The following is a 27,628-nucleotide window of genomic DNA, read 5'->3' as shown; positions in this document are numbered from 1 at the left end:
AATTAATTCTGAATCTGTGAAACCAAATAAAAAATTTTCTTACCTGTTCAGTTTCTTTCTGTCATTCCTTTATCTTTTTCCTAGTGAATTAATGACTTCATAATATACTTTCAGGAAGATATGAAGAGCTGCTTGAATAATCAAATGCAGTATTAAAATAATTATCCCTCTTGAACAAATTTGCACATAGGTGATACCTGCATTATATCAACCAAAGCCCTTCCTGTTTCTTTTTTGGCTTGTGCAAAAAGCAATAAGCTCAAAATCTGGGATAAACAGGATTCTTCAATGTGTTGTACATTCTTTTACCTCCCCCACATCCTAATTAGGAAGGAGGAAGAATTTTCCCCACAAGTTTATCTGTGTAAATTGCAAATGAGGCTTGCATATCAGAGCAAAATTTTCTGTACTGGGCTTTTCCTACAATATTTAAGAAACATGAATGGAAAAACCATTGCCCTAATTTTTTTAAGCAATGAGCATTATTAATGTCATGGAGATGAGCAGGAATTTAACACACCTGAAAATCAGATTGCTTATAATAGGAGCTCTTCTCTTGTATTTGGGAACCTAAAATTCTTTAATTCTCAGATTTATCATTTTGAGCTCTTAAAGTTCATTTCTTCCCTCAATCTGAGGGTGATTTACGGTTGCTCTGTTATAGATCAAATAGTTTCACCTGTCAAACCTGGTGCATTTTCTCCAGCATTTCCATCACTTATGACTTTGATTCTCAAAATAAAGGCAAGGAAAGATGAATGTGTATGTATATAAGAACTCTCAGTTGGACCAACCCACAGGTATCTGAAACTTTACAGTTTTCAAAGTTTAATGAATGCATATTGTGCTCAGCATAGCAGATCTAAAAGGTCAAATCAGAAACAAAAGCATAATTCCACTCTTTTTTCACTGATTTGGACACCATTGTGTCCAAAAAATTGTGACTAATACCTTGGTTTTGTCTTGCATAAAGCAATCTGAAGCAAGCTTTTGTCAAAAGTGGATTTATCTTATTAAAGGGAAAGGGAAAAAAAACCCCACCACTGGGGAGTGGTTTATGCAAATGTGCACACATTCTCTTTGGAGAACACCATACTTGGTTTTTGCTTTACTTGCTCCTCCACAATGGAGTAGTGTGGTTAAAAAATTGTCTTCTATTGTAGAAGATTGCTATGGGAAAATCGCAAGAGACAGTTCTGTGTTTGTGAATTGGCCCCTTCTGGTAGTACAGCTGACTTCAGTGAGTATTTAGAGGAACACAAACTTATATATTCTGAACAAAACTTACTAGAATCATAAGTAATATTTGAGTCTTCAGTTAGTCCTGGAGTTGAGATAAAACCTCATCACAGAAAATTTTGGCTGAATTTGCAGGCTCCCTTGTTCACAAGCCTGCTTTCTAGTGGTTTTTTTGCTACTTGTATATCTTCAGCTCTGTAGAACTTAAAAACTCTTTCACTCTGTTTCTGCTGCTATTAAAGATGCTAGGTGCAAGATGTCCATATGTTCTCATACCTTCTGTTTGATTATCCTGTAACTGGTGCCTGACTCCCAGCCACTAAAGTCATCTCATAATCCACAATTTGACCTATGAATCCATTACATCTGCCCATATCTTTAAATAAAAACCAGGAAGGTCCTGAAGCATATTTTAACCTACATGTGCTCCAATATCAGTATGCCAAGGTACTGTGTATTATTTTTTTTTTTTTTCCCCAGTTAGTGTTTGGCCCACTTTAAAATGTTCTTTAGGTGTCCCTTAGCGAGGATGATGTCTTCAGTGGGTATATATGTTATATATGTTATGCAGTATTAAATGCAGGTGTAGTTGTTAAAGACACAAACTGGGAGCTGTACTTCCTGATTTCATCTTTCCATTATATTTCCAGTGTTGTAGTGCAGAAAAAAATAATATATCTTGTAAGAAAGTGAGCATGCTACTTCCTGTATTTTCTTTTTTTTAAACTGAATACTTTAATTTGAAAGTGTCTATAGGGAAACTACACATACAGGAAGGCATGGCAGAACTGCACACTTGGGTGTGCAATTCTACAGTTGTTTCCTGATTTGTGTGTCCTTTTAAAAATTCCCATATGTGGGAAGATTCCAAATGTGTGCAAATAATGGTCTTAATGTAATAGAAATAATTGGATGTGTGAATAGAAGAAAATACCCTTTCTGTCATAGGGGTTTGATGGTTTTAGTTTGTTCTGTGCAAAAGGCAAAAATCTACAATAAAGTGTTTTTGCCTGTTATTGTGACCTGAGTCTAACAGCAGTGATACTGTGTTCTCTTTTCTGAAGGATGCTGGAAGCAGCTCGGTGTTGTTTGAGGGTGACTGTTTTTTTCCTGTCTGTACTGAATTGTGCTGAGAAACATGTATAAGAAAGCTGTGATAATGAGCAGTACAGTAGAGAGAGGTGATTTATGATACCTGTTTCTGACAGCTATAGTGCTGAGATTCCCAGGGTGTCTGATCACTGCATTAGCATGCTGACAGCTCAGCATTTAGGACATTATGGTAATTTATCCTGCATATTCTGTCACCTGCACTGTCAGAGTTTCTTTTTAATGATGGTATAAGTATTTTGTTTGTTTGTACTGCATTCTTTTCATTTGGCTAATGTCTTCTCATTAGATTGCACCTAGTAAATGAGAGTAATTAAGTGTTTCCTATAGCTCAGATGCAATGATTAAGTTGCAGAGTTGATGCTGACTATGTTTTGTCATTTATCTCTATTAATCTGAGAATAATCCAGATGATAAACACATGTAATTTTTTAGCTAATGTTCAATAGATGAAATTTATTGCTTCTCAATGGAGCCAAACAGTAAGTGTGCATTTATATATGAATAGTAAGTTATTGTACTTGTATTTCTGTTAAATAAACATAGAATTATCTGTGCAACTGAGGAAAAAGCCAGAACATCTATTGAAGTCTTCACCTTTTTAAAATATGATTTTACATGGGAAACTACTATTTGTAATTCACAGTTAGGTGGTCTTTTTTTATTCTGCTTCTCATGTATTTACAGGGAATACTGTGGGAATATTTTTGAGGATATTTCCAACAGTTGTTGTCTGTTACTATTAATTCTGTAATACAAAGCTCATCTCTAATAGCAAAATGCTGTTTTCACATAAACACTTCCAAATTAAAATACTTGGTTTAAAAAAGAAAAAATACAGTACTGTATCAAATTAAGCACACCACAACAATTCGTAAATCTGTTTAACTTTAAAGCTACAGATAGAGGTAGAAAAAGCTACAGATAGAGGTAGGAAAAAGCTCAGGTTTTTTTTTTCTTCAGCATATGGAGTTGCAATACAACTTGAAGCAAACAATAATGGCAACAGTAAATTTTAGATTTTTGAGCATGCACCTTTGTTGTCCTAGTTCTGTAAACTTCTGAGCGTATTTCACTATTTTTTAAAAAATATGTAACTTAAAGGAAGTAGACAGCATAGCCCCTTAATTGTTTGGGGTTTATACATCACAATTATGATTGGTTTCAGAAATAGCAATGTGTCACCAGTTAATAAACTACTTTAACATGTAGACTTGAGGTTATAATAGATGCTGAAGGAAAGATACAAGATGCTTGGAGGTTTTTATTATGTGTAGGCATATGTTAATAAATTAACTTTAGTTTTTTACATAAACATACTGTACTATATTAATGCCTAATATAGGAATGTTGCCTTTATTAGATTTGTGTCCATATGTTATCTGGAACTTTTTTGACAAGTGTCATTTGATGGTCAGGAATAGGTAATCAGTAGCCCTCTGCAGCTCATGTCATTCAGCTCTGTACTTTGCAGTAGGCTTACAACACCATTACCGCTTGATTTGGAGCAGTTGCTCTGATTTGAACAACTGTTTCTTTCTTGTTTTCCACTGAAATAATTACTGACCTTTCCTGGTGAAATATCTCCCTAGGTAAGTGTTGCGTCGTGTTTCATTTGGTGACTTAGGCTTAGGACCCAACATGGGCTCTGTGACTCTCCTGGGCATGATCCCGGGCACTGCCTGGGCATTTCCAGCCTTCTGCAGGCCCAACTGCTTCTTCTGCTGGGGAGCTAAACCTGGCAGTTATTTTCTGTCTGGAATGACTCCTCTCAGTACTGCTAATGTGCTGGAGCAGGAGAGGTAGAAGATCTGATGTAGACAGTCCAACATCAGTCCATAAATTTACAGGTTTTTTCCAGTCTATGCACGTTTGTTAGACTCGCACATGTTTTTCCATTATGTCCTCTGAGTACACAATTATTGATGGCTTCAATTTTCATTTTTAAGATGTAAAATGGTGTTACTTGTGCAACTCAGTAGACTGCTAGCTTTAAATATATGTTAATCAGATCAAATTATTGTTCATTAACAATTATCTTCCTATGAACATAAATATTTGGGCACTAGCATTCTTTCTAGAAAAGCAAACACTGTGCTCTGTTTATATGGGTCAGTTCTGGAACTGCTGCTTAAAATCCCATGTACTGAATTTTATCTTTTCTCTTGGGTGGATTAGGAAAACACTTGAAGCAGCCAGTGATGGCTGCTGGGCTTTCATTTCTTTGTGACTGGTAAATGAAACACATGCAGCCTCACGAAACTACATGACTAATGACAACCTCCAGTGGCTCCTGCAATCAAAGATTAATTTGCTTTATCAAGTTTAAAGAATAGTAGGCGATAAATCATGTCAAAAAGAAATAATCAGTGTCAGGCTGATGTTCTTTTGCACAGTGGAGGACAGGTGCAATAGAGGATTCATCTGCCATAGACTGTTAATTTTGTTCTCATGCTGTTGTGTTAATTTTTATTTAGTTGATTTTTTAAAGTCAAACAGGATGCATTTTCAAACAATATTTTTGTCTAAAGTGTATAGCATTGGTATTTAGCGCTAAAATGAAATACTTGTTTGGAGCCTATCACTTGGCATAAAAATATTTCTAAGTTAATTCTTTTAATAACTGATAGATATATTTCATTCCCATTGGTTTTGCTGTCTTGGAGCACAGTTGAGTGTGGATAAGGAATAAAAATGTGTTGGCACCTATCTAGTGCATATACACTCAGTTTCTTTCCCTTCTTGTTGATTCCTGTTTAGCTAGATATCTTCTCTTGTTCTATCTGTGGGCTAAGCATAATGTTAGTTGTAGCAGTTACTCTGCTGCTGTTGTTTTGGGTATTGGCCTCTTAAGTGGAAAACTGATGACTCTGGGCGATTAAAACCCAGCCCACCATGAGGCTTTATACCAGGATGAACAGCACAGCACAAGAAGTGATCATCATGTTGCAGGATGCTCTTCTGTATGGTTCTCCATGGAATGGTTCAGAGAGACAGCATCTCTATCACATTTGTAGTTTCTAATATAATCATTCCAATAAAAACTGCATTTTAAAAAGATACTGAAAATAAGTCTCCATGAAGTGTGTAAGTCTGTCTATAGGATATTGTTATAGCATTACCTTACATGTATGACACTGACCTGCTTTTCATAGTGAATTGTGTTGTACAGAAAGCAAGGATTGTAGCTTAGTTTGCACAGAGGTATCTTCTGCTGACTTAACAGTTGGTACTCAATAGACTGTTGACCATTTTCAGTCTATTATTTTGATTAAACCATGGCCCAATGACAAATTTGGCAGCAATGTGTTTTTCTGTGTTTAAAAAGAACTGTAGCAATGAAGATTCTGTAAACTTCTCTAATGCAGAGAGATGATGTGATCTCTTTATAATAATGTGTGAGCCCTCTAGTGGCATTCTCCATGTTCCAGGTTTAGATGGCTAATTGTGTCAGTTGAGTCTACAGCACTCTGTGTGTTTAGACAGGGGGGCTTACAGCAGGACAGAATTACCCTCCTGGAAAAAGGAGCCTAATGCCAGCCTGACAGGGATGGCAGGAAACCAGGCTTCTCCTACAGCTCTCAAAGTGTTGGAGATAAGATTCAGTGAATCTTTAAATATAGATAGAGATGCATTTTGCAAGAAGAAAATTTGTAAAACAGTCCAGCAGTTGAGTGTTGCATACACATATGCCAGTTTGATTGTATTTAGATCAAGAGGTGCAACACTTACCATGCAGATATTTAAAGTTCATACCTATTATTAAGAAAAAAAAAAAGTGTACAAGTTAACTACCTACTTTCCATCCCTTACCCTGAATTTGTGTGCCATTAGTCTCTTGATTTTAGACAGAGTAGCAAGAGAGAGAGTAGTCTGACAGCTTCTGTGTCATGTTGTATTTATTAAGTCTATCTTTTCACTGTATCAGTTGAATATTGGTATCCATATTCTGGCTTTGTGGATGGCATTCCAAAAACTGGCTAATGCTGATGCTTTAGTCTTGGCAACAGTACTGAAGAATTACAGCAGGGACATATGAGGGATCTTAAAAGCACAGCTGTGTATAAACTGGCCTCCCTCACCTTTTATTTGATGTCATTTTATTCTTAGTAATGCACTTCTGAATGTGCATTCAGAAGCAGCAATACTGCTTCAATTCTTTTGTGCCATTCTGGTGGTGCTAGAAACTTGAAAACACAGGTTAATCATCTGCCTCCAGTAAAATCTTGTTACTTGTGAATCTACATTTAACTGGGGGGGGGGAAGGGGAAGAACACCTACTTTTTACTTGTGTGCATGTGTCTTGAATTACCAGAAAAAAAATATTGACCTTTTTTTCTGCTTTAATTTTTAAAGAGAAGGTTTAATATGTAAATTAGTGATTAAAATAATTCTCAGAGTAAAAACTTAAAACAGAATTAAATTTGAGTTAACATTAGTGATTTAAATTTGAGATTCATAATCACAACAGAAGTACTTTAAAAATAAGTACAATAAGAAAATGTTAGGGTGTCACTGATGTGTCTCCCTAGTGCTTTGCAGAAAGAAAGGATCAGCTCCCTTGAGCTGCTGTGGATGCTCTGTCCGTATACTACAGCTCATACTCATGTATAGTACAGCTCATTTAAAAGCCATTCAGATATTAAGGTAAGAGGGGTAAGAGGTTACTCTAAAGCCATCTTAAATTACATTGTGCTGCTGGTGGAAAGGAGAACAAACCTTTTAAGAATCCTTAAAAAGCAGAGCCCACTCTTAGCTGAAATCACACATAGTATTAGCCATTGGCTGTAGCACTATGGAATATGGCACAAATCTGCTGGTCATTTTTACTACTTAATATGCCATAAATTGGTATCTTTTCTTATTCTGGGTTTAGAGTACAATGCAAACTCGAATTGCAGTCCATAAAGCCAGATTTGAAATAATTATAGCTGTGTCTCCTTTTTAATCTAAGGGTGGCTATAGGAATAGGTTTGGGGAGTGAGGCTAGAAGAGACTGTTTGCTTACAGCATTTTGTACCAAAAAAGAAAAATATCCCTCTCAGAATTTTATTCTGTAGTTCTATAACTAAATTGGCAGAATTAAATAATTTCAAAATTTTATTTCAACAGTCCTTAGGATGATGACCCATAATAGCAGCACTTTCTTCTGGAAAAAACCACTAGCTGTCTTCAAGTTGATGAAAGATGAATTAAGATAGTTAATAAATAATAGTATGTCAACTCTTCTTGTTTGATCATATTTTGCCAAAAGCACCAAATAGGAAGTTAAGTGAGAGAAAGGAGAAATAGATTCTGAGTATTTCTGGTGACTTAGTGGAACACCGTGTGGCCAACTGTCACAGTTTAGCAGTTTGGGTGGACTACAAACCTAGAACAGAATTCTACTCTATTGTCCCTCTCCCTGCCCCATCCCTCCCTCCCCCCCCCCCAAAAAAAAAAAGTTAAAAGGGGAATAAAGACTGGAGACTTTAAGTTGGAAACTGGAAACAATTAGGTACAGATTTTATTAACACAAGGGAAAGGTAATAACATAAAAGGTAAAGTAACAAAAGATACAAAAATACACAAATATATATATATATACACACACATAAATATACAACCAGATAGACAGCACGTGGCAAGCTGGCAGTTATGAACAGCAACACAGCTAGCAGGAAGAGGGAGGAAAAAGAGGGAGGAGTTGCTGGGTTTCTGATTTTTTATAGAATATAGCAGGAAGTTGGAGGGAATAGATCCCTCCCTTTGTGTTCTGCCCCTCTCAGAGTCCAAAAAGCCCTCCTTCTTTAGTTCTTCCTGTTCAGATGGTGACACCAAAGGTTTGAAAGCTGTCAGAGCTCTGTTTCTTTCATATAACAAAATCAAGAGCTAATTCACAGTTAATTGTTGAATGGTCCTTTTTATAATACCTAGAGTTGCCACAGGAGCCACTTGGGTTCCTTGGCTTGTGTTTAACGTGTTCAAAGAATGGGAGACTGACAGTCCTGATATTTAAAGCAGAATCATGTGGGTTTGTATGAGGAGTGCTGGATCTAGGAAGGGTTTTTTCCCCCTTCCAAAAACGTTATGTTTCAGTTCAAAAAAAAAAAATGCAAAGAAACATTGTCTTCATAGTGTCTAGGTCAGGTTTGTGTTAGACTTGGTCAGTATCTTGGGTGCCAGCATGTGATTTTCCATACCTAATGGAGTTGGTAGAAGGCAGAACTCTGGTTCATCTCCATGCATCTGAGCAGTGAAATAGCAATGATAGAGCTGCCTCATCCAGACAGCTTAAGGGCTGTACCAGTGGTGACTGTTACCTTGTTTATAAGCATTTTACATATACTTATATGCTTACATAAATCAAATCTGCAGAACATACAACATTTGGGCTGTACTTCATATTTCATTAGATACATTTGATTCTCCCAAAATTATTTTTATCAGACTATTGAGATATTGCATTAGTGTTTTTATAGAGTAAGCCAAAATTGTTAGCCATGTCCTTGTACAAGTCTGTCACATACAGGAATATATTATTAAAGTAGTCTTCTCAGTCTTAAACGTATGGTTGTTAAATGTCATAGGAAGACAAATAGTTGTCTGTCTTCTGCCACTTGCCATTTTTCTGGAGGAAAAAAACCAAAACAAAAGAGCAGTATTTCAGTGATCTTTTCCACATAGGTTAATCTGTATCTTCTTTGTTGGAAGGGTTGGTAGTTGGTATCAATTTGGATCAAAAGAACTGCAGTTTTGGGGGCCATGAGGAAAGTTCCATATTATTTCTCCAGAGCATTCTCACTACTGACGAGTTGTTTCTTGAGGCATGCAGCTCTATTGAGAAAGAAGTCTTCTGGGAACAAAAGTTTTATTTCTGGAGCAAAGGATTTTATATCAATTTAAGTATTAAATTAATTTTATAGATAGCATCTACACAGTAATGCAGCTTGTCAGAAGGTATGTAGAAACTATTGTATGTATGTTGATTTAAAATCATATTGATTTAGAATTTGTAAGAATAGCACAGGAACTGATGATTTAGGTAGCATTAGTATGATAGACTATCTCTGAAAGAGCTATTAACAGCACAAGGACCCACTAGTTTATATATTTTCTTTAGTAACCATTTCCATTCTAAGCTGCTGAATAGTAGAACATTTAGATTATTATTTACATTTTTATGTAGTCATCAAAAATCACGTGCTGTTGGAGCTAAAAAATTAGTTTTGCAGTAATCCCCTAAAGTAAGTGTGAGTCAGCACCTGATAGTACACAGTACCAGATCACTTTGTGTAGTGTTTTAGATACTTAGACTGTAGGCAGTAGTCATGTCTGATGGCATTCTGTTATCTATCATGTTTGCATAGATTTGATTATCTTGTTTGCTTAAGAGGTCAGCAAAATGAACCAAAATATTGCTCTGTATATTATTAAAGACTATTACTATCAGTCATGCTGTAAAAAGATGGCATGATGTGAAGGACTACATGCAGACTGTAGGTGATACAGCCATGCTTTCAAGTCATGCAGGACCTGTAGATGTCAGTGTACAATGTCACACTGTCATTGGTGCTGCCTGTTAGGTGCTGCTTCTTGACTAACATGAACCACTGTGGATTTGCTGTATTTGCTCTAGTATAACCAATTCAGATACTGGACTAGATGGCCTTTTTTTATTACGTTCTGTAATTTTCCCTCTCTTTTTTCCAGCCAGAACCAATACAGTTTAGGCTGTACAGATTTCTGTGCATAACTCCAGAGTTGTCACCCTTTTCTTCTTTTGAGAAGACTTTGGCATTGGAGGCTGAAGTTTGAAACTGCCTATATTTTACTTGAGATAATTATTGATAAAGATTCTTGACTTATTTTGGTTGATCAGTTTCATTAGTATTGTAAGCTTTTCAGTAAATACTCAAGTAACTGTAGTGCCTACTGCTGATCAAGAGTTGGATCTGTTTCTGTGTTATCAGTACAGTAAAATCAAATGCAGAATCCCTTACCTTGCTTGATTTCAGTGCCTGTGTTTTACCTTAAATTCTTAAGTGAAATTAGGAGCTGTTGAATTGTCAGTATCTCAGTATTGTTATTTATTGTTTGTATTTAAATATGTCTGTAACGCCTCTTGAACCCCAAATTGTTTGAGACTCCTGTTAACTTCCCTCTCCACTCTTCACAGTGCTTCCAAGGCATCCTGGTATGAAAAGGATATTTTCCCAGTGTAAATACACCAGGCTGTAGTCATGCTCTATTCTGTACCATCTTAAAATTGCACCTATATTTCATCCCCACAAGCAGACAGACTAACCTGCATTAGGAAACAAGGCCCTTGCTTTGCTTTGTTGTTGAGGCTGCTTGATTTGTGAAATCTAAATAATATATAAAAAAATATAAATATAAATATATTTCAAATATAAATATAAATATAAAAAAAATATATATTAAAAAAATACTAAGTAATGGATGTTTTGTCTTGATGTTTTAAACACAAAACACATGATAAAGCATATTACTGAAGTAAAGCTTTCGTTACCATAGGGAAGGGTGGCTTTAGGAGTAAGGGTAAAAAAGTGTCTGCAAACTATTTCCCATCTCATTTTGCATTGAGCCGTGCTGTCACCCTGAAAGATCTGCCCCTCAGCATCTCCATTCAGGATGATTGATAGTCATGGTGGTGCTGTGCTTGGTGAGGAATTCAGAATTATGCAGCGGCTCTACTGACATGTCATGGGTTGCTGTCTTAACATTCAATAGCCGTATTTTAAATGTTTTTTTTTATTAGTAGGGAGTTAAGCTTTGTTTTCACACTTAATTAAAGAACTGACATTTTGGAGATACAGTGATGAGAAAAAGTTGTGTGAGCAAAGTGAAACCAAATCCACAAATGCTGCAAAAATAACTGAGTAGAGAAAATTTATATTAGAACTACACATCTTAAATTTAGATACATTGTGATATACAGACAATTAAAAATTATGTAATGATTTCTTTAATGATTTATGAGACAACCAAATTGATAGGAACAAATGTATAGAAACAGTTTAGCACATCAGACTAAAAATAAGGAAGAACGAAAGTAAGAGATGATGCACCTCATCATTCTGTGCAAATTATTTGGAATTCCAGATAAGCCATGAAGAGAAAATACTTAAAAGCACTTCAGTTAATATGTGTGTACAGTTCTAAGGCATTTCACGGAGAAATACTTGCTGAAATAGGACTGCAGGGCTGTTTTGTTTAAAATCTTTTTTAACAACAACAACAACAAAAATCCTCACACTTTCCCAAAGCTCTGATATTTAGTTTCATTAAAAATAAAAATCATGGTTTTCATGTTATGCAATGGAGATTTATTGTTTTTTATTGCAGTAATATGTTGCAATTGTATTTAAAACCTTCTAATTTTAGATTGGAGTTTACTTTGTTGTCATGCAATAATTGAAAACTTAGTGATCACTTTTTTCCTGAAGGTTGCCTGAAAGGCATACTTTAAAATGCCATTTATTTTAAAAATACTTTATACCTGAACTGCTTAGGCCAATTTTTTGCTAATTTTGTTTAATTATATAATCTATAGAAAAGCCTTAAAAAATGACGCTTTGTTTGGTTTCACATGTTTCCTCCTGTTTCCTCCTCAACTGTTTAATAAAGGGTCAAATTTTATTTATGTGGTTAAATAGAACATAAATACAGACATTTCACACAGTGTACCATGTAAATGTAAGCCTTTGTAGTTACAAGTTTTTGTAGCTGGAGAATTGTTTTAAAAGGCATGTAATTTATTAGCTATCAGTAGCTTCTTTATTGCCTTTCCGCTCTGCAGTAATAAATAAAAGAAAGTGAGCTGATTTTACAAATGGCACACAAGGTGCACATTTTGTGGAAAAAAGTCTTTTTTTAAAGAATTGGCATTAAATCCTTTTTTTGTGATGACAAAGAGGCTAAGAGTGCAAACTGTATTTTCTGTTTATCGAAAACAGAGTCTCTTTTTCTCGAGGGCATTTTTTCCTATGATCATCAAGGGATTTCAAAAGCAATAAAGTGTGGAATCATTGTTCGACTTGAACAGTATTAAAACTTAGGTTTTAATTTCAGTGAAGTAATAAGATTTGAACCTGTCTCACATTACAGCACTGTAAGGCATTTAGCAATTGTATTTTAAAGGAGGTTTTTAAAATGCAGCTCACTTGTAAGCTAACTGTCTGTCTTGTAATTAATAGTTTCTCTTCAGCAGAGACTGTTGTGAATCATACTAAGAAATCTCAGTTTTGTTAATAACAAATTATGATAATTGTAAGGATGTTAATTCCTAATTAGTTTAAACCTACAATCTTTTTTGCCCTTTTCTGAGATAGATTTTCCAATTAAGACAAAAAGCGAACTGTGAGGCTTTCAATGTGATTTTCACCTTAGAATTAAAAATAAATTATCCATGTTTATCTGTAAATTTTAAGAAACTTTATTCCTTGGTTAGGAGTGTGTGTCAGCCTCCCACTAAGAACTGCAGAAGAATTTGATCTGTAAACATACATAGTACCATTAATGCAATTCCTTTATTAAAATTATATATTGAAGATAATTTTGCAGAGCTCTTCTCATTTCTGTACTGACCTGGTGAACTCCAGGATAATGGAACTTACTGTGTGCATTTTTGCATGTATATTCTCGAGATTCAAAATGTAAATATTTCCTTGGGTTGGTTGATAAAATGTTGGCTGGTGGGAGAGTAGCAATCACTGTAGATTGTAGCTGGAAATGAGTGTGTGTGTTTTTGGAGGAGGGACGAGGGAAAGTTTCTTTACAGGTGCATGTTCAAAAGAGCCATCAGTGTTTAATGTGAGAGTGGTGAGCTATGACCTTCCGTGATGATTCTGAACGGTAACTGCCTCCATTAGCCATAAGGTTTGTTTCTTTATTTTAGTAGATAGCCTAGACTGTAAATATTAGAGGATCTACAATAAATCAACATATTATCCTAAGGATACAAAACATAAGAGCTGTTTGTGGTTAGGAACCTTTGACAGATAGTTTGAATGAGGCAGATGATTGCCCGCCTCTCGTATCTGGCTTCCATTGCTGTGCCTGCAGGCAGTTTAGTGTTATAGTTGTATATTGATGTCAGGGTTACTACTGAGTGGCTAGCAATGACAGATGTCTATAATTACAAGCAATGCTTCCAGTATTTCAGAAGAGCCAGCCTATGTTGAACAATTATCTTATTTCTGGCTTGCCAAGGAGGGTTGTTCAAATTGCAAGTATTCGCTGTGGTGGCTCTAACACCTTGCCTTACGCCGTGGGATAAATGTGCAAACACACTCTGATGTACAACTCTGGTGCAAAACCTCCTTAAAATATGTGATGTTGCTAAATTGCATATACTTTAGGCTTGATCCTAGGAGATGTGGAACACCTGCAGCTGTGTTAGTCAGCCCAATGATACAGTTTTTGATGCAGAAAATTAAAAACTGTAATAAGTAACTATGATTTGTATTACTTGTTTCTAAGTGCCAAACTAATGTAGATGATTTAGCATTGAGGTTTGTTGCACATAAGCATGCTGACTGGACTACTAATTTAGATACAATTAAGCAACTGAATAAAATCAGGCTGGACACTCTTAATAGTTAGAGGGGCAAGTAAGAGTGTCAATTACCACTACTGAAGCACCTATATTACTTTGTCTTCTGGAGTTGTCTTACTGGCACAAATCTACTCTTCTAATGTGTACAATATTGTTTCATTTCAGTCACTGGAGGATTTTAAAGCAGCATTTGGGCTCCTTGTTAAGCGAATACCTGAATGCATATGTGGCTTGAATCCCCCCAGTGCAACGTATAGCTCTGGTGGAAAAAACAGCCAGGACTGGGCTACAAAAACTAGACATTTTTTGGTTGATGTTCAAAAAGTAATCATTGTTAATAGTATTGCTCAGTGTTCACTATAATATTTGTACTTTAAGCCTTTGGGGAGCAAAAGAGACAGTAGAATTCTCTAACTGTGCTTTACAAAAATGGAAGTCTAAACAAGACTTCTAAGGCTGAGCACCTTTTTATCAATTGGCTAACTGAAGACCTCTCAGATAAACCGGTTTCTTTTTTTTTCCAGAGAATGATGCTTCTCATACTGCATAACATAACAGCTCATAGTAGGCCTGCTATAGTTAGTTCACCAGAATGGTAAATCTTTCAAGATTTTCAGCAAACAGGAATTAAATAAGAAAGAGGTAAATAAAGGCAGAGAGAAAGTCATTGAAATGGAGATCAATTTCCATTTAAGAAAAGGTTTATTGCAGGCAGTGCATGGGTACTCTATGGAGCAGGAGGCAAGGAATTAATCACCTTGCACCCCAGACTCCTCTGAATGCTTGAGCTAAGGGGAAGGGACTGCAGAAGAGGGCCTGGAAAACAGCCTTTGCAGGAACTGTTAAAGCCTTTCCATCTGAACTTGTGGGAACAGGGTATTTCAATAGACTGGGAAAGAAATAACATCCGTAACTGTCTGAGCCACACAGCAGATTTACTCTTTCCCGTACAACATAACAGTTTAAATAACAATACCTTAGTTTTTAAATGTTGTTTTATATTTGTATATAAACAAAATATATATGTTGTTTTATATTTGTATATATATATATGTAATGATATGCAAGATTTTAATTAAACAAAGTTTATAGGTAAGATAGTGAATAGTATATAATTTATGTAATCAATGTAATTCCTGTCACTACTTGTAACAGTGAATGGAGAATAGCCTATTTTTTGTGTAGTTTAAAGCCCAACTTAATCTTCAGAGATCACATCTGAAACTTAGGGCAATTTCTTGTGGCCTGATTTGGAATCTTTTTCACTTAGGGAGCTGACTATAAAACAGATTAGCCCGTTCTCTTTGTTGAGACCCTGTGTAGTGTTAGGAGACCTTATTTTTTGAGATGACTGATCAGGAGTGGAGGTGACCAAGGTTTACCTCTTGGAAAGCAATAGCTTTTTAAGCCCTTAGTTTGATCAGGAGGTCAAGACAAATGCACTGACAGACACTCTGATGCACCTGTTAGGGGACTCAGGTCAGATTTTCAGAAGCTGCCTGTGGGATTTGAAAGCTGGATTTCTGCTGCACTGTAATGGAACTTTTTAACACTGAGAATTAAAAATGCTAGAGTTTTATTTAAAAAAAAATGTGGAAATGATTCTTTGAATGGTGGCACTTGACACTAAGAAAGAAACTCATGATGAATGTGGTGTATAAATAGCTGGTGCACAAGTGTGTTAGAGAGGTGGGGTGGCAGCCTCAGACATTTTCAGAGGGTGAGGAAGGAGGAGGCTCCTTGACCTTCTGACTCCTAGCATCTGTCCCCACTCAGCTTCTGTCAAGTTGGGGTAAGTGTAGTTAGGGACTGGTTTTGCCCTCAATATTCATGACAAAATACTTTAATGTTGCAGTGATAGTTCTCTGCAGCAAGGTCTGGAGAGCTTCAAGGAAATACTAATATCTTAAGCATTTACGCTGTGCCTGAGGGTAATAACTTTACTGTAATTTTCTGAAGATTCATTATCCAAACTCTTAATTCATTATAATAGCCCTTATGAAACATATAGGAAACAACATTTTCTTGCGTTTTCTTATTTGCACAGTGTGAGAGATTCATTGCTCTGTTTTAATTTGTTTCATGGGGTTCGTTTGAGTACATTCCATACAGTGCTGTTATTGAATTTCCGTGACTGTCATTATATAGCCATACAACCTTTAGGAACTCATATTCTGAGCTTCCCAGTTCTGTAATCTGCTTCACATTTAAGAATTGACATAATTAGCTTCTTCAGAGTTATAATAATAGCACCAAAAAGAGAAGACCTCAAAAGACAATGCAAAGTTAAACATATCTATGGCCAAAGACTAGAGAAGACAGGAAAATAAAGTTTTATTGTTATTACTGAGTTATTTTTCCATTTTCCTTAGACGTATTTACATACAAGTGCTTTGCTTTGTAAAATACTGTTTGTGTAATTTTACTTTCTCATCCTTTTGCAATGCAGCAGGTAGTTCTAGTAGCTGGGAAGTATACAGTTATGTAATTGGAACCACTGCTAAATCTACTATATCATAAAAAGTTCCCTGGCACCAGAGCTTGTGAACCTGCTGTCCTCCTTAAACATCCTCATTCCACTTAGGTGGTTTTGATGGTACAAACAGAGCACAGGAAAAGGAACTCTGTATCTGTTGCCTTTATGCTTGTTTTAATATGTTTGAAACTACTGACTGTTACTGAAGATGTTTTCTAGCCTTTTTTTCCTCTTCACTGCCATGACCACTGCTGTCCCCTTTGATTGCAGCAATGCCATGTGGGTATGGGTCGCAAGCAGCCCCAGCTTGCTTAAGGACCTGGAGAACTTGCCCCTTTGAAGCTCACCAAGCCTTGTAGCCTAATGTTTTCACTTCTGCATACATTCATAACCGTTGTATGAATGACATGGTGATGATGGGATATTTTATTGCTAAGCTTACATCTTGGTGGTATCGTGGCATAGTGTAGCATTGTGTCTTGATGCAGGATTTGTTTGGGAACTTATAAATCCTGCCATTTTCAGGATTTCGGAATGATGTCGTAAAGGTTTTCCAGAAGTCTTGAAATGGTTGTTTACTACTGAAAGTTAATTGTCCTGCTTCTTCCCTGAATGAAGTGCCTGGGGAGGTCTAAAATAACAAGCCTTGGATTTTTTCCTGTGGGAAGAAGGATGGAGAGGTCTGGAGGGGAGGATACCCAGTGGGTGTGTGCTTGCCAGGGCTGCCTTTGCCTTCCTGGCTCTGTGATGGAAGCAAGCTGATGGTGAGATCACTTCCATATGTGATTCCACAGCCTTTCATGACCCCTTTCAACAGTATCTTTCTCTGCCTTTTGAATACATAGCATGGTCTTTGTTGTTGGAGGGTGTTCTATTATTATACATCCAAAATGCTTTGTCATTAATTTTTTATAGCCCTTAAAAGTCTAGGGTCATTTAATTGTTGTGGTTGGAGAATTTTTGCTTTTCTGTTTTTACATGCTAAGTGTGTGTGTTGGTTCTGAAAATTATTTTGAAGAAGGTGTTAAAAATATCACATTTATTTTAGCTTACAATTTGTCATAATAAGGAACTGAATGGGTAGTAGCTTTTATTATAAGCACTGTATTCATGCTGACTTGAAATGACCCTGTCACATGTGAAAACAAATCAGATTGTTGCTGTTAATGAGCTTTTCAATTTACTATTCAGTGGATCAGATAAGTGGATTTAAGAGGTAATGATCCTGCTTAGCACTCAAGCTTGGCTGTCAGATCCCCAGAGTTGTGGGAAATCCCCAGGGACAAAAGCGTTGACACAGTTCTTGATGGGATAATGGGAATCAAAGCTAATGGATGATAAAAGGAGTAGTAAGAGTTACAAGGATAATTGTGGATTAAAGCACTGCTCTTTGTCAACACTGTCTGCTCTTTTAGTATTTTATTTGTTAAACTCTGATGTGGAAAGAGCCTCCTTTGACAACTGAGCACAAAGCATCTCCCAGGCGCTGCCTCAGCTCCGTTTCTGCTGCTGGTTCCCTGGGAAGGAAAGGAAAGGAAAGGAAAGGAAAGGAAAGGAAAGGAAAGGAAAGGAAAGGAAAGGAAAGGAAAGGAAAGGAAAGGAAAGGAAAGGAAAGGAAAGGAAAGGAAAGGAAAGGAAAGGAAAGGAAAGGAAAGGAAAGGAAAGGAAAGGAAAGGAAAGGAAAGGAAAGGAAAGGAAAGGAAAGGAAAGGAAAGGAAAGGAAAGGAAGACATGATCCATCCTAACAGAAATGTGGCTTTGCTGATGTGTTGACATTCTTCACTATCTCCTTTTCAGTCTTCTTTATGTCAAATACAGAAATTCTTATGCTTTGCTGAAATTGCAGCTGCTGTAGCATTTCAGCAGTGAACTAGAGGTGTTTGGGGTTCTTGTTAGATTATTTTTTTTATTTGAATATATTATTTTTACCATGTTTAATTACTATAAATGATAACTTCCCAGTTAGATTGTGAACATAATATTTTGCAAAGGTTGAAAGATTGTGATGTATATTACAATTTTTACATCTTTTACCCTTTCACTAATGATTTTATCACAACAGATTACATTCATACATTATAAAAGGATGAGTCAATTTACAAGTTAAGTTATCCTTGATCTTGGTGCAATTTCTGGTTAAAGCTTCAAGTTTATTTCCTCATTCCTTTATTATGCTCAGATTAAACTAAAGTCTTTTGGACATGAAAATACAATTTCTATTGTAGTATTTATTATTTGTATTATGATTTGCTTGCTCAGAGGTAGAATTCCACTGGTTTGAATTGTAAGCAATTCCCTCAGCAGCAGTGCAGTCCCAGCAGTGCAGAGGGGCTGCTGGTATTTGGGGGACATGTGGTGTCAGGGAGCAGCTGGCAGCTAGATGGCACCCGGCTGTCGCTGTGGTGCAGCTCATGCCTCAGACCTGTCACATCATGGAAGGATTACATAGTACCACTCATACTTGTTTCAGTGTCACTGCAAATTGATGAAATATGTGCTGACTGGTGGATAGACACACAGCCCACTCCTAAGCAAATGGCAGTCACTTGAGCTCAGGGTCAAGCAAATGGCAGAGGATTGTAAAGAAGTTTTGCAGTAGACATTACCTTTCTGTTTCTGAAGTTGATTTAGCCCAACTAAATGTTCTTTATCCCACCTCAGTGTGAGGCTAGGAAAACTACCAGAAAGTTTTATGAAGACTACAAACTAAGGAAAAAATATACCTGGTATGCCCTGTGCATTTGTTACTGCATCAGAACAGAAGTTTGATTGGATAGGTGGGATGCTGGGAAAACTTGGCTAGATGTATAAATCTTTGATCTGAAATACAGGAAAAGTAAACAACTACAAGTTACTTGGCTGCCAAAACCTTTTTTCTCCCTCTGAAAACTCAAATGTCTAAGTGTACCTAGTTGACAAGATTTTACAACTGGCAGTGTAGAAGGAAGCTACAGGACAGTGCTGAATCACAGCCCACTGAGGACAGAGACCCATGCAAGAATGTCTTCTGCAACTGTTTGCATTTTTTTATAGTAGAACAGGCTTTTTGACTAGAAACAGTGCTGTTATGTGAAAAACAAAGCAAGTTGAATGTGATAAATTTACAGCTCCTTTGTTGAAAAAACGTACAAAAGCTCATCAGTCCCCAATTCACAAAACACTATAGTGAGTTAAAAGCCAGCTCTTACAATGCTTCAGCTATTTGTGCCTGTACTTCTCTCATGCAGAATCAAAATAAGGAAAGCTTTAGAATAAATGAAAATGTTGGTACTTTTAAATGTCTATAATTTGTTACTGTTTAAATGCTTTCTTTCCAGGTGTACACCAGAATGTCAGAAAACTTAGGAGTAACAGATGACAATCATGTTTTGGAAACTTTTATAGCAAAAATGTGAGATTCTGCTTGGCTTCTATTTTGTATGTATTTTTTACTTGTTTTTAATGTTTACATAATGCCTGAGTTTTATTTCATTGTTACAATTCTTTTTTTGTAAATATTTGAAGTAAGGGACAATCATTTTCAGAAGCACCAGGATCTTATTTTCTGAATGTACTGTGAGCCCTTACATAAAGACTTGCAGTTAGCTATAGCCTCCACAGTTCCTGCATCACCTTTGGAAGTGGTTTATGGGAGAACAGAGGTGGAATTTCATAGATTCATGTTCAGGGACAGTCTAGCATAAGCACCTTCCCCACTTGTCATTCCTGGCCTTCAGCTGTCAGTGGAATTGCCTGCAAAGTTTCATGGTAGTTTAGAGCAGAGAACTGACCAAGTTAAACTGAGCTTTTTTTTTTCTTTCTTTTTTTCTTTTTTTTTTTTTTCCTTGCAAAAATTTGTTTGCAGGTAAGTGTTACAATACTTTCACATGTAAGAATAATCCTAGAAAATTAATCTGGAGAAGATAACTTTTTCTCATGCCTCTGCTGCAGTCGCTTTCTGTGGGTGCCAGCAAAACTGCCAGGATTTTGTCTTTTATTACTTATGTCCATCATGAGATGTGATAGTTTCTCCTGACTCAAGAAAAGTTTCATCTAAAATCAGTTTTGCACTTGAAGCAAGACAAAATGGTCCCTCAGAAAAATTGTCAATATCTACTAAAAAATCTGGGAGTCCCCAGGAGACAATATGTTCTGTGTGTGCCTGGAGGAAGAGGAACAAGTACCTTACCTCTTTATTCTATGGTGAGGAAGATGCTGCATCGTGTTATTTACTTTATCGCTTCTAAATCTGACTTGTAAGACCTTTAAATACAAAAGCAGGTTTTGACCTACTAAAGAAACATCCCCACTGATGTTGCCAGGTTATCTATGACCTGTTCGGACAGTACTAAACATGACTTCTCTTTTGCTACCATGACTACCAACCTTGAGAAATAGTAGCAATTAAGACAAGGTCATTTTCTAATGTAACTTAACTTTTCTGTGGAAAACAAAGCACAAATGCTTTGCTACCTTGAAAGCAGAAGTGTTATATCTTGCTTAGGATAACAATAGTACTCATCAAACCTTGGTATTTATCTGCAGTATGCGTTGAAGACAGGTAAATGGAGGGTGATGAATGGAAAAAATGTTGATGGATACTTATTGGGTATTTTCTGGAAGCAGTCAATTTCATCACACTAGGTTGCTACACTTCATTTTATTGTTTCAAAAACACCAAAACTTAAACAAGTGAGGCCAAAGGAAGGAAAGGGAACTGTTTGGAGACCAGATGCCTCACCTTGTTTCTCTTTTCTGCTTCCTGCTGCTGCTGTTGAGACAAAATCTCTGTTGCCTTTGCCACTTGAGGAGATAACAGTGTATCTATCATTTAACATGTATGTTGACTACTACATGTGTTAAGATTGGATAGGGCTGTATTTGCACAAGTAATGCAAATTAAGGAAAAAACATGGTATTTTAATTTTAAATGAAAATTTTTAAAAGAAAACTAGTTACATAAAAAGCTAAAATCATTGCTGCTTTTTAGATTACATACTCTTAATTTTATGTTTTCTTTCCTCATGGCCTACTGCAGTTTCCTAAAAACATGAATTGTTCATTGATTAGATTGAAGATCAATTTAATTTTACAGAATGAATGTTACAGCTTTACGAGTTAGCTGTGAAACCACTGAATAAACACATGCATGTTTGTGTTAGTTAAAATAAATGAGCTACCCAGTGGTAGCATGTCAATTGGAAAATCTAGGTGTGAAACCATAGCATACTGATAAATAATCCAAAAACCAAGGCCTGATGGGCAATCCAGTGTGGCAGCATTTTGATCCTCTGTTAGTGAGAATAATCTTAGCACATTTGTAACAGCAGTGGGTGGGATATCATTCTGAGAACACACTCACAGAACCACTTTTTCTCTTGTGGGTGTTGTCAGTATTTTTAACTACACTGTTATTTTAGAAAGCCACTCATCTACTATTCTGTTGTATCCTACAGATCCAATTTTTTCTTTAGGTAGGTAAAAATTGTCATAAATTATTCTTGGACATCCTGGATTAAAAAGAAATACTGGGGAATTTATTTTTAAAGTGATGGTATTCTTGAGTAGTAACTGTACAACAATGTTTAAGACTATAATTTCTGTATCAATAATGCTGAGCATTATGTCAAGGAGAGGAATTACACATGAAAGAGTGGTGTTGCCTGGCTAATGACAATCAGACTTTCAAATCAGAAAGTGTTAGAGAAGGTACCTTATCATAATCTGCCATTAGCACTGGGGGATGATCAGAAGACCATTTCAAGTTATTTCCTTCCACTTTGTGATTAAGGAATCCAATGAAGGATGCATGCAGGAAGCATTTAATATTCGGTGTGAGAAGTAAACGTAGCAACTGGATTAATCGTGGCCAACAAAGTTGTAGGCTGTCAGGGCACATTAATTACTTTTTTTTGTTTGGCTGTTAGAAACTTAACCTCTGTTTGTGATAACTTAGTAATTGACGCATGGAGCTTCTAGTTTTCTGAAGCACCACATTAGCTCACTGATATTTAGATGGATAAATGGCATTTTCCTTTGATTTAGTGAGATTTTGAATGCGTTTTCTATTGAGCTGCCTTCCTCAGATGTCTCTGTTTGTTTTTGCTTTTTTAGTGTATTTTCATCTATGTAGCTTTAATCTGTTCTTTTGAATTCATTAGCAGCAGCTTTGCAGTGGAGGTCTGATCATCAAACTCAGTAGTTCTGTCATTAACAGAAAACAGTTTGAAATTCTTGTGTTATAGCTACTAGTAGCTCCAGTAGCCACTGCTCAGTTTATGGATTAAAGGCTGTATGAAATAGATATCCTTCAAAGTACAGACATCTTTCGAGATTTGTCAAGGTTATAGGTGTCCTTTAGACCTTCTGACAGTTTTTTAAAGTACTACTGTCACATCAGATTCTAGACCTTTTATCACCTTTTCATTGGAAGTTAATGAACGTGCCTTTAACTGAATTCTTGTTCAACCATTTCTGAAGGGATGGAGTTTTATATAGTCAGAATATCCATTAATGTCTGTATTTTCATCATAGTCTCACTAGAAATTTTATAGGGTAGCTCTTTTAGTATCCATTGTATCTGCTTGCCTTGACCATCACCTTACAGGGTGTATCTGTGGAAGGGGAAAGGCGAACTGAAAAAATACCTAATCTCAAGTGAAATTTACTTTCTAGCTTTCATATTATTACCCCATCTTTCCTCATCCACATAAAACCATGAACTGAAAGAACAGATGTATGCAAGAGTACCGTGGATGTTGGATGAGGAGCCTTCCTTATACAGTCTGAATTTTCTCAACAAACCGTCACTAACTTCTTGTTTTTCTTGAAATGTCTTACATCTGGCTACTAAAGGACAAAGATTTTGCTCTTTTTCAAAATAACATTTGTATGATTTTTATGTTGATGTCAAATCTGGATTGTCCAAATTCATTTTTATTGCTTTGTGTGGTATATGCTTGTTAAGGATTTAGTGCAACTATAAACATCTCCAGAACTCCCCATAGTAGGGATAAACTGTGAATTATGGATTTCCTGGAATGGGCTATTTCTTTAAGGCAATCTGAACCTCTGTAGCTCTTCATAAAGATTTAATAACGTAAACCAATGTTTATTTGTAAATCTAAATTGAAGAACACTGGTTTTGTAAATGCATTGTTATTTGCCTTTTCCTGAGCAAATGATACTAAATAATTAGTATTATGCTTTCAACTGCATTCCTGAGTTCATAACTTCCTGAAAAAGAGATGTAGTTTATGTGGTGTAGTACATTCCTTAGCCAATGAATATATAGAAACAATAATCAATGCTGATTTTATGGTATTTAACATCTCTTCTTCAGTTTCTATATGCCCAAAATTAAAATTTGCCTCTCATTATAAATACCCAGGACTGATTATACCTCTTACATTGTGAGCTTTCATCAGTAGAGCTGACAGCTTAAGATCAGAACCAATTGTGCATTCTCTACAGACAGGGAAACTGAAGCACACAAATCTGAAATTCCTTACTCTTGATCACCTGTCAGGTTGAGATAACACCATCAGAAATAGGTGCAGGGCTACTGAGCCAGAAGTGGTTTTCTTTTTCATTTCTATGGGCTGTTTCAGAAGTCTGCACTGGCCTGTTCTTATTTCTCCAGATGAATCCAATACCAGAAGCTCTGGTATGAATCTTCATGCAGCCTCCTCTCCCTGTCTGGAGTGAGGGGGCATTCAGGTTTCTTTTGGGACTTGGAGCAATTGGGGGGATGGTGGGTGTCCCGGCAGAGTAGGGCACAGTTTATGCCTTCAAAAAAGAGAAATAAGAGAAACCAGATTGTTACAGGCTGATCAGCCCAACTTGGATTCTCAAAAAGAAAGAAACAAACAAAATAATTATGTTCCTCCAGTTTGCTGCCTTGAATTTACCCCTTTCATCTGAAGGTTAATGTCACCTCTTCACCTGAGCAGGTGAACTGCAAAGATTCCATCCCAAGTCCCTTGAGTAGCTTTGCCCAGACCTGCACAGAACACAGAAGCAGCTATAGAAGGTCCTGGGTCTAGGCTGCATGTGTCCTGCTTAACATACTGCAAGGTGGAACAGCCAAGGCTTCATCACCTGCTGTTAGCTCTATGACCTCCCTGTCAAAAATGCAAAGTTGTTCCCCAAGGACTGATAATAGACCTAGTATTATCCTATATCATAATTTATGCATAGCTTCATTAAGCAGAGTATGCTTCCTAAATGCCTGTGTCTGAGAGGGGTTGCAATTAGGGAAATGCAGCATCCCCTATGAATTTTTATTTTAGGTAAGTGTTTGGTGTAGGGAACAGGAAAAATATGGATTAGTACAAGGACTTCAGGTTCAAATTTTCCTGGGAGCTGGATGTATTTATTGGTAGCTCTGTGGATTTGCCCTTAGTTTTTCTATGCCCCATTTCTCCTGTGGAAGTTTTCCAAGGGAATTCATAGCAGTTTGGTTTGATCTTGTGACAAATTGCGGAGATAAATACTACAGAAGTCAAGTAGCCAGATACTGTATTGAAAAGTGAGAGAGATATAAGTAGGGGTAAGCTTCAGATAATTCGATTCATTATGACAGATGATGGGTTGTTGTTTTTGTTTGGTATTTTCTTTGAGTTTTTTTAATGAATGTATTGTTACAGAATTACAAAAATGTTTGCACCTCTTGTTCAGGAGAAAGACACAGCATGTGTTTATAGCATTTCCTGACTCACATAAAAAATTCTAAGATACTATAGTATACTATATTATACTATATTGTACTATAATGTGCTATTGCTCTGAGCTTTTGCACACACGTCTCAAAGTGGAAAATGTGTTGTAAGATCTCACTCTTGTTTTATTTATTCTGGTGTTACAAATCTTAAATTCTGGGGAAGGTGTGAGACTGTGATTTCAATAACTCTTCAATTTCTAAATGACCTTTCTGGTGATATCCTTTTTGTTGAGTAGGGCATAATGTACAATTTTAAAATAAAAAGGTAAGAATGAACGAGAGTTGCTTCATATACCGCATTTTAAAACTAAGTAGGATATTAATATTTATTTGATTTCTTTTTTCTATACATAGCATTTCAAAGGTGCTCATTTCCATGTACTTCTCAGCAACAAAAGAGAAGTTATATAATTAGTTTCTTGCAGCTATCTGTCCTGTACCCAATCTTGGAACTCAACAATACTGAGAACAGGATTTTTCCTACTTTTGAGGATGAATTAATTAAGATATGAAACATGAGTTAGTTTTTAAACACAAGCCTTTTCACATGCCTTATTGTTGCCTGATTAGAAGTTTCTCACTGTGTCAGTGTCATCTTTAGTGCTGATAAAACTGCCATGACTTTACATGTGGATTTTTGTCTGGGTTCAAGCATTTTTGTGAAATTCTTATCCAAATAATGGATGCCAACTTGCTTTCTGTTGCAGTCTGTTGTTTGGATCTTGTTCTAAGCCTCACTTACTCACCATAAACTGGAGAAGAATGTATTCTTTTTTAATCTTTAGTCCACTGAGGAAGATTTTTTTAGAAGTAGTGGTTGGGTTTGATGTGACTCAGTATTTGAAGCTATATGTTAGATAATAACCTACGAGAGCTGATGAAAATGTTCACTGTTGAAATATTTCACTACTTCAAAATAAAAACAACTTTTCAGTAATTTTTTTAGAGAAGGTTGTTAGCCAAGCAGAGAGGAAGGCACATAGAATATGACAGTTGGTATAATTTTATTTTTCTTTAGAACTCTAATCATGTAGGAAGAATTTTAATATGTTTTCTTGGGTTGAAAGATGAGTGTGGGTTTCCACATTCCATAAGTGAATTTTGTTTAATGAAAATCATACAGTGTGTACTTCTGCATGTTTACTTGAAATACCATTAAGCAGCTAACTTGATATTTTAAATATGCATGTCTTTATGTTCTCATGACATCATAGTAATAGGACTAGAAAGGACTTTGAAGTAAAAAATTGCTAAGGAGTTTGACAAAAACAGAAGGGGAGACATTTATTTCATTCATAAGATTTATGAAGGGACTAACAAGCTCTCTCCTCTTTTATTCTGTATACTTAATGCTCAAATGGAGGAGCAGGGTTCAAAACACTTTGAAAATAACCAAGAAATTTAATACTTTGTACCTTACCTAAATTGCTTGCTTGTTAATTTTATTTTCATGTGTGTTTCCTGGAATAATCAGCCTCATATTGCTGCTAAAGCAGACAAGCTTTATGTCATTTCATACCGTCTTCTGGAGGCTTTCAAAGCCATGAATTTCTCTGTTAGCTCTCAGAAATGAGGGGGAGTATAAATTATTGGTGCAAATACTTTTCCAAGTCTGAAATATCTGGATAGTTTTCCTTTGTTGAATTATTCTAATTACAATTACAATAAATGAGTTTCTGCTCATGAAATAGATATAATAACACCAGAACCTAGAAAGGATGGAAAAGTAGATATTTAATTATTTAACCTCTCCTGAATAGTAGAATGGGGATGAAATTGTTTTAGTTTGTTCTCCTTCTCAAAATCTTGCTTACTGTTGCAAAAGCAGTTTCAGACCCCTGTGCATAGTCAGGATGTAAACCAGCACTGCCTTCATTAATATACATCTTAAGCATCAATGTGAAATCTTTGAGGACTAGTAAGAAGAGAGATTAACTAAAAATATAAACATCAAAACTTTATTCAATTATTTTTCAATGGAAATATTTTAAAAAAAAATTCTGAATAGTTGCTTTTCTGCTTAGATGGGTGGGGTTGTACAAAGACAGTTTTAATGCTGGTTCACTTCACCAGGATCTTGTATTAGTTAAGTTTAAAATTGTGTTCACTGGCAAACCATAAAAGATTTCAAAAGTATTAGACACCCACTTTTGTGCTGGAATTTAATATGCAACTTTTTATTGGAAAATAATCGTCCTTGTCTGGCAAAATCCACCATGCAATATTTCTGTTAGTAGGCATAATGTAATAAAGACAGGGAGGGCTATTTATCACTACAAATTTTGAGGATTTCAGGATTCTTTTTATTATTTTAATATATTTCTTTGGTATTAAATCAGAAAAATGATAAATTACACCTGTCGAGGCTGTTTTTCCTTTTTCCCAGAAAATGATGTACAACCCAATTTCACTGGTCATTTTGGCTTTTAAAGATATGTATTTTTTTCTTATAAAAAACTCTACCAATAGTTTTTTTTTAATAATAATACTGAAATACTTTTTATTTCAAACATATGAAGTAGTTTATAACTACTACCTGGCA

The 27,628-nt window shown here is 35.9% G+C and overlaps 1 protein-coding gene across 1 annotated transcript in view; it reads left to right on the top strand.

Annotated features, from left to right (window-relative positions):
- The window catches only part of RANBP17 (RAN binding protein 17), a 135,640-nt gene that overhangs the window by 49,400 nt on the left and 58,612 nt on the right, over positions 1-27,628 (top strand). The window contains 3 exon segments of the mRNA XM_030459397.1: positions 19,703-19,776; positions 25,196-25,299; positions 25,399-25,402. Of these exon segments, the coding sequence (XP_030315257.1) occupies positions 19,703-19,776; positions 25,196-25,299; positions 25,399-25,402 (182 nt within the window).

Source organism: Calypte anna, chromosome 13 (genome assembly GCF_003957555.1).
Source record: "Calypte anna isolate BGI_N300 chromosome 13, bCalAnn1_v1.p, whole genome shotgun sequence".
Lineage (NCBI taxonomy): Eukaryota > Metazoa > Chordata > Aves > Apodiformes > Trochilidae > Calypte > Calypte anna.
The sequence above is the reverse complement of the archived record's forward strand: the minus strand, read 5'-3'. Positions and strand labels throughout refer to the sequence as shown.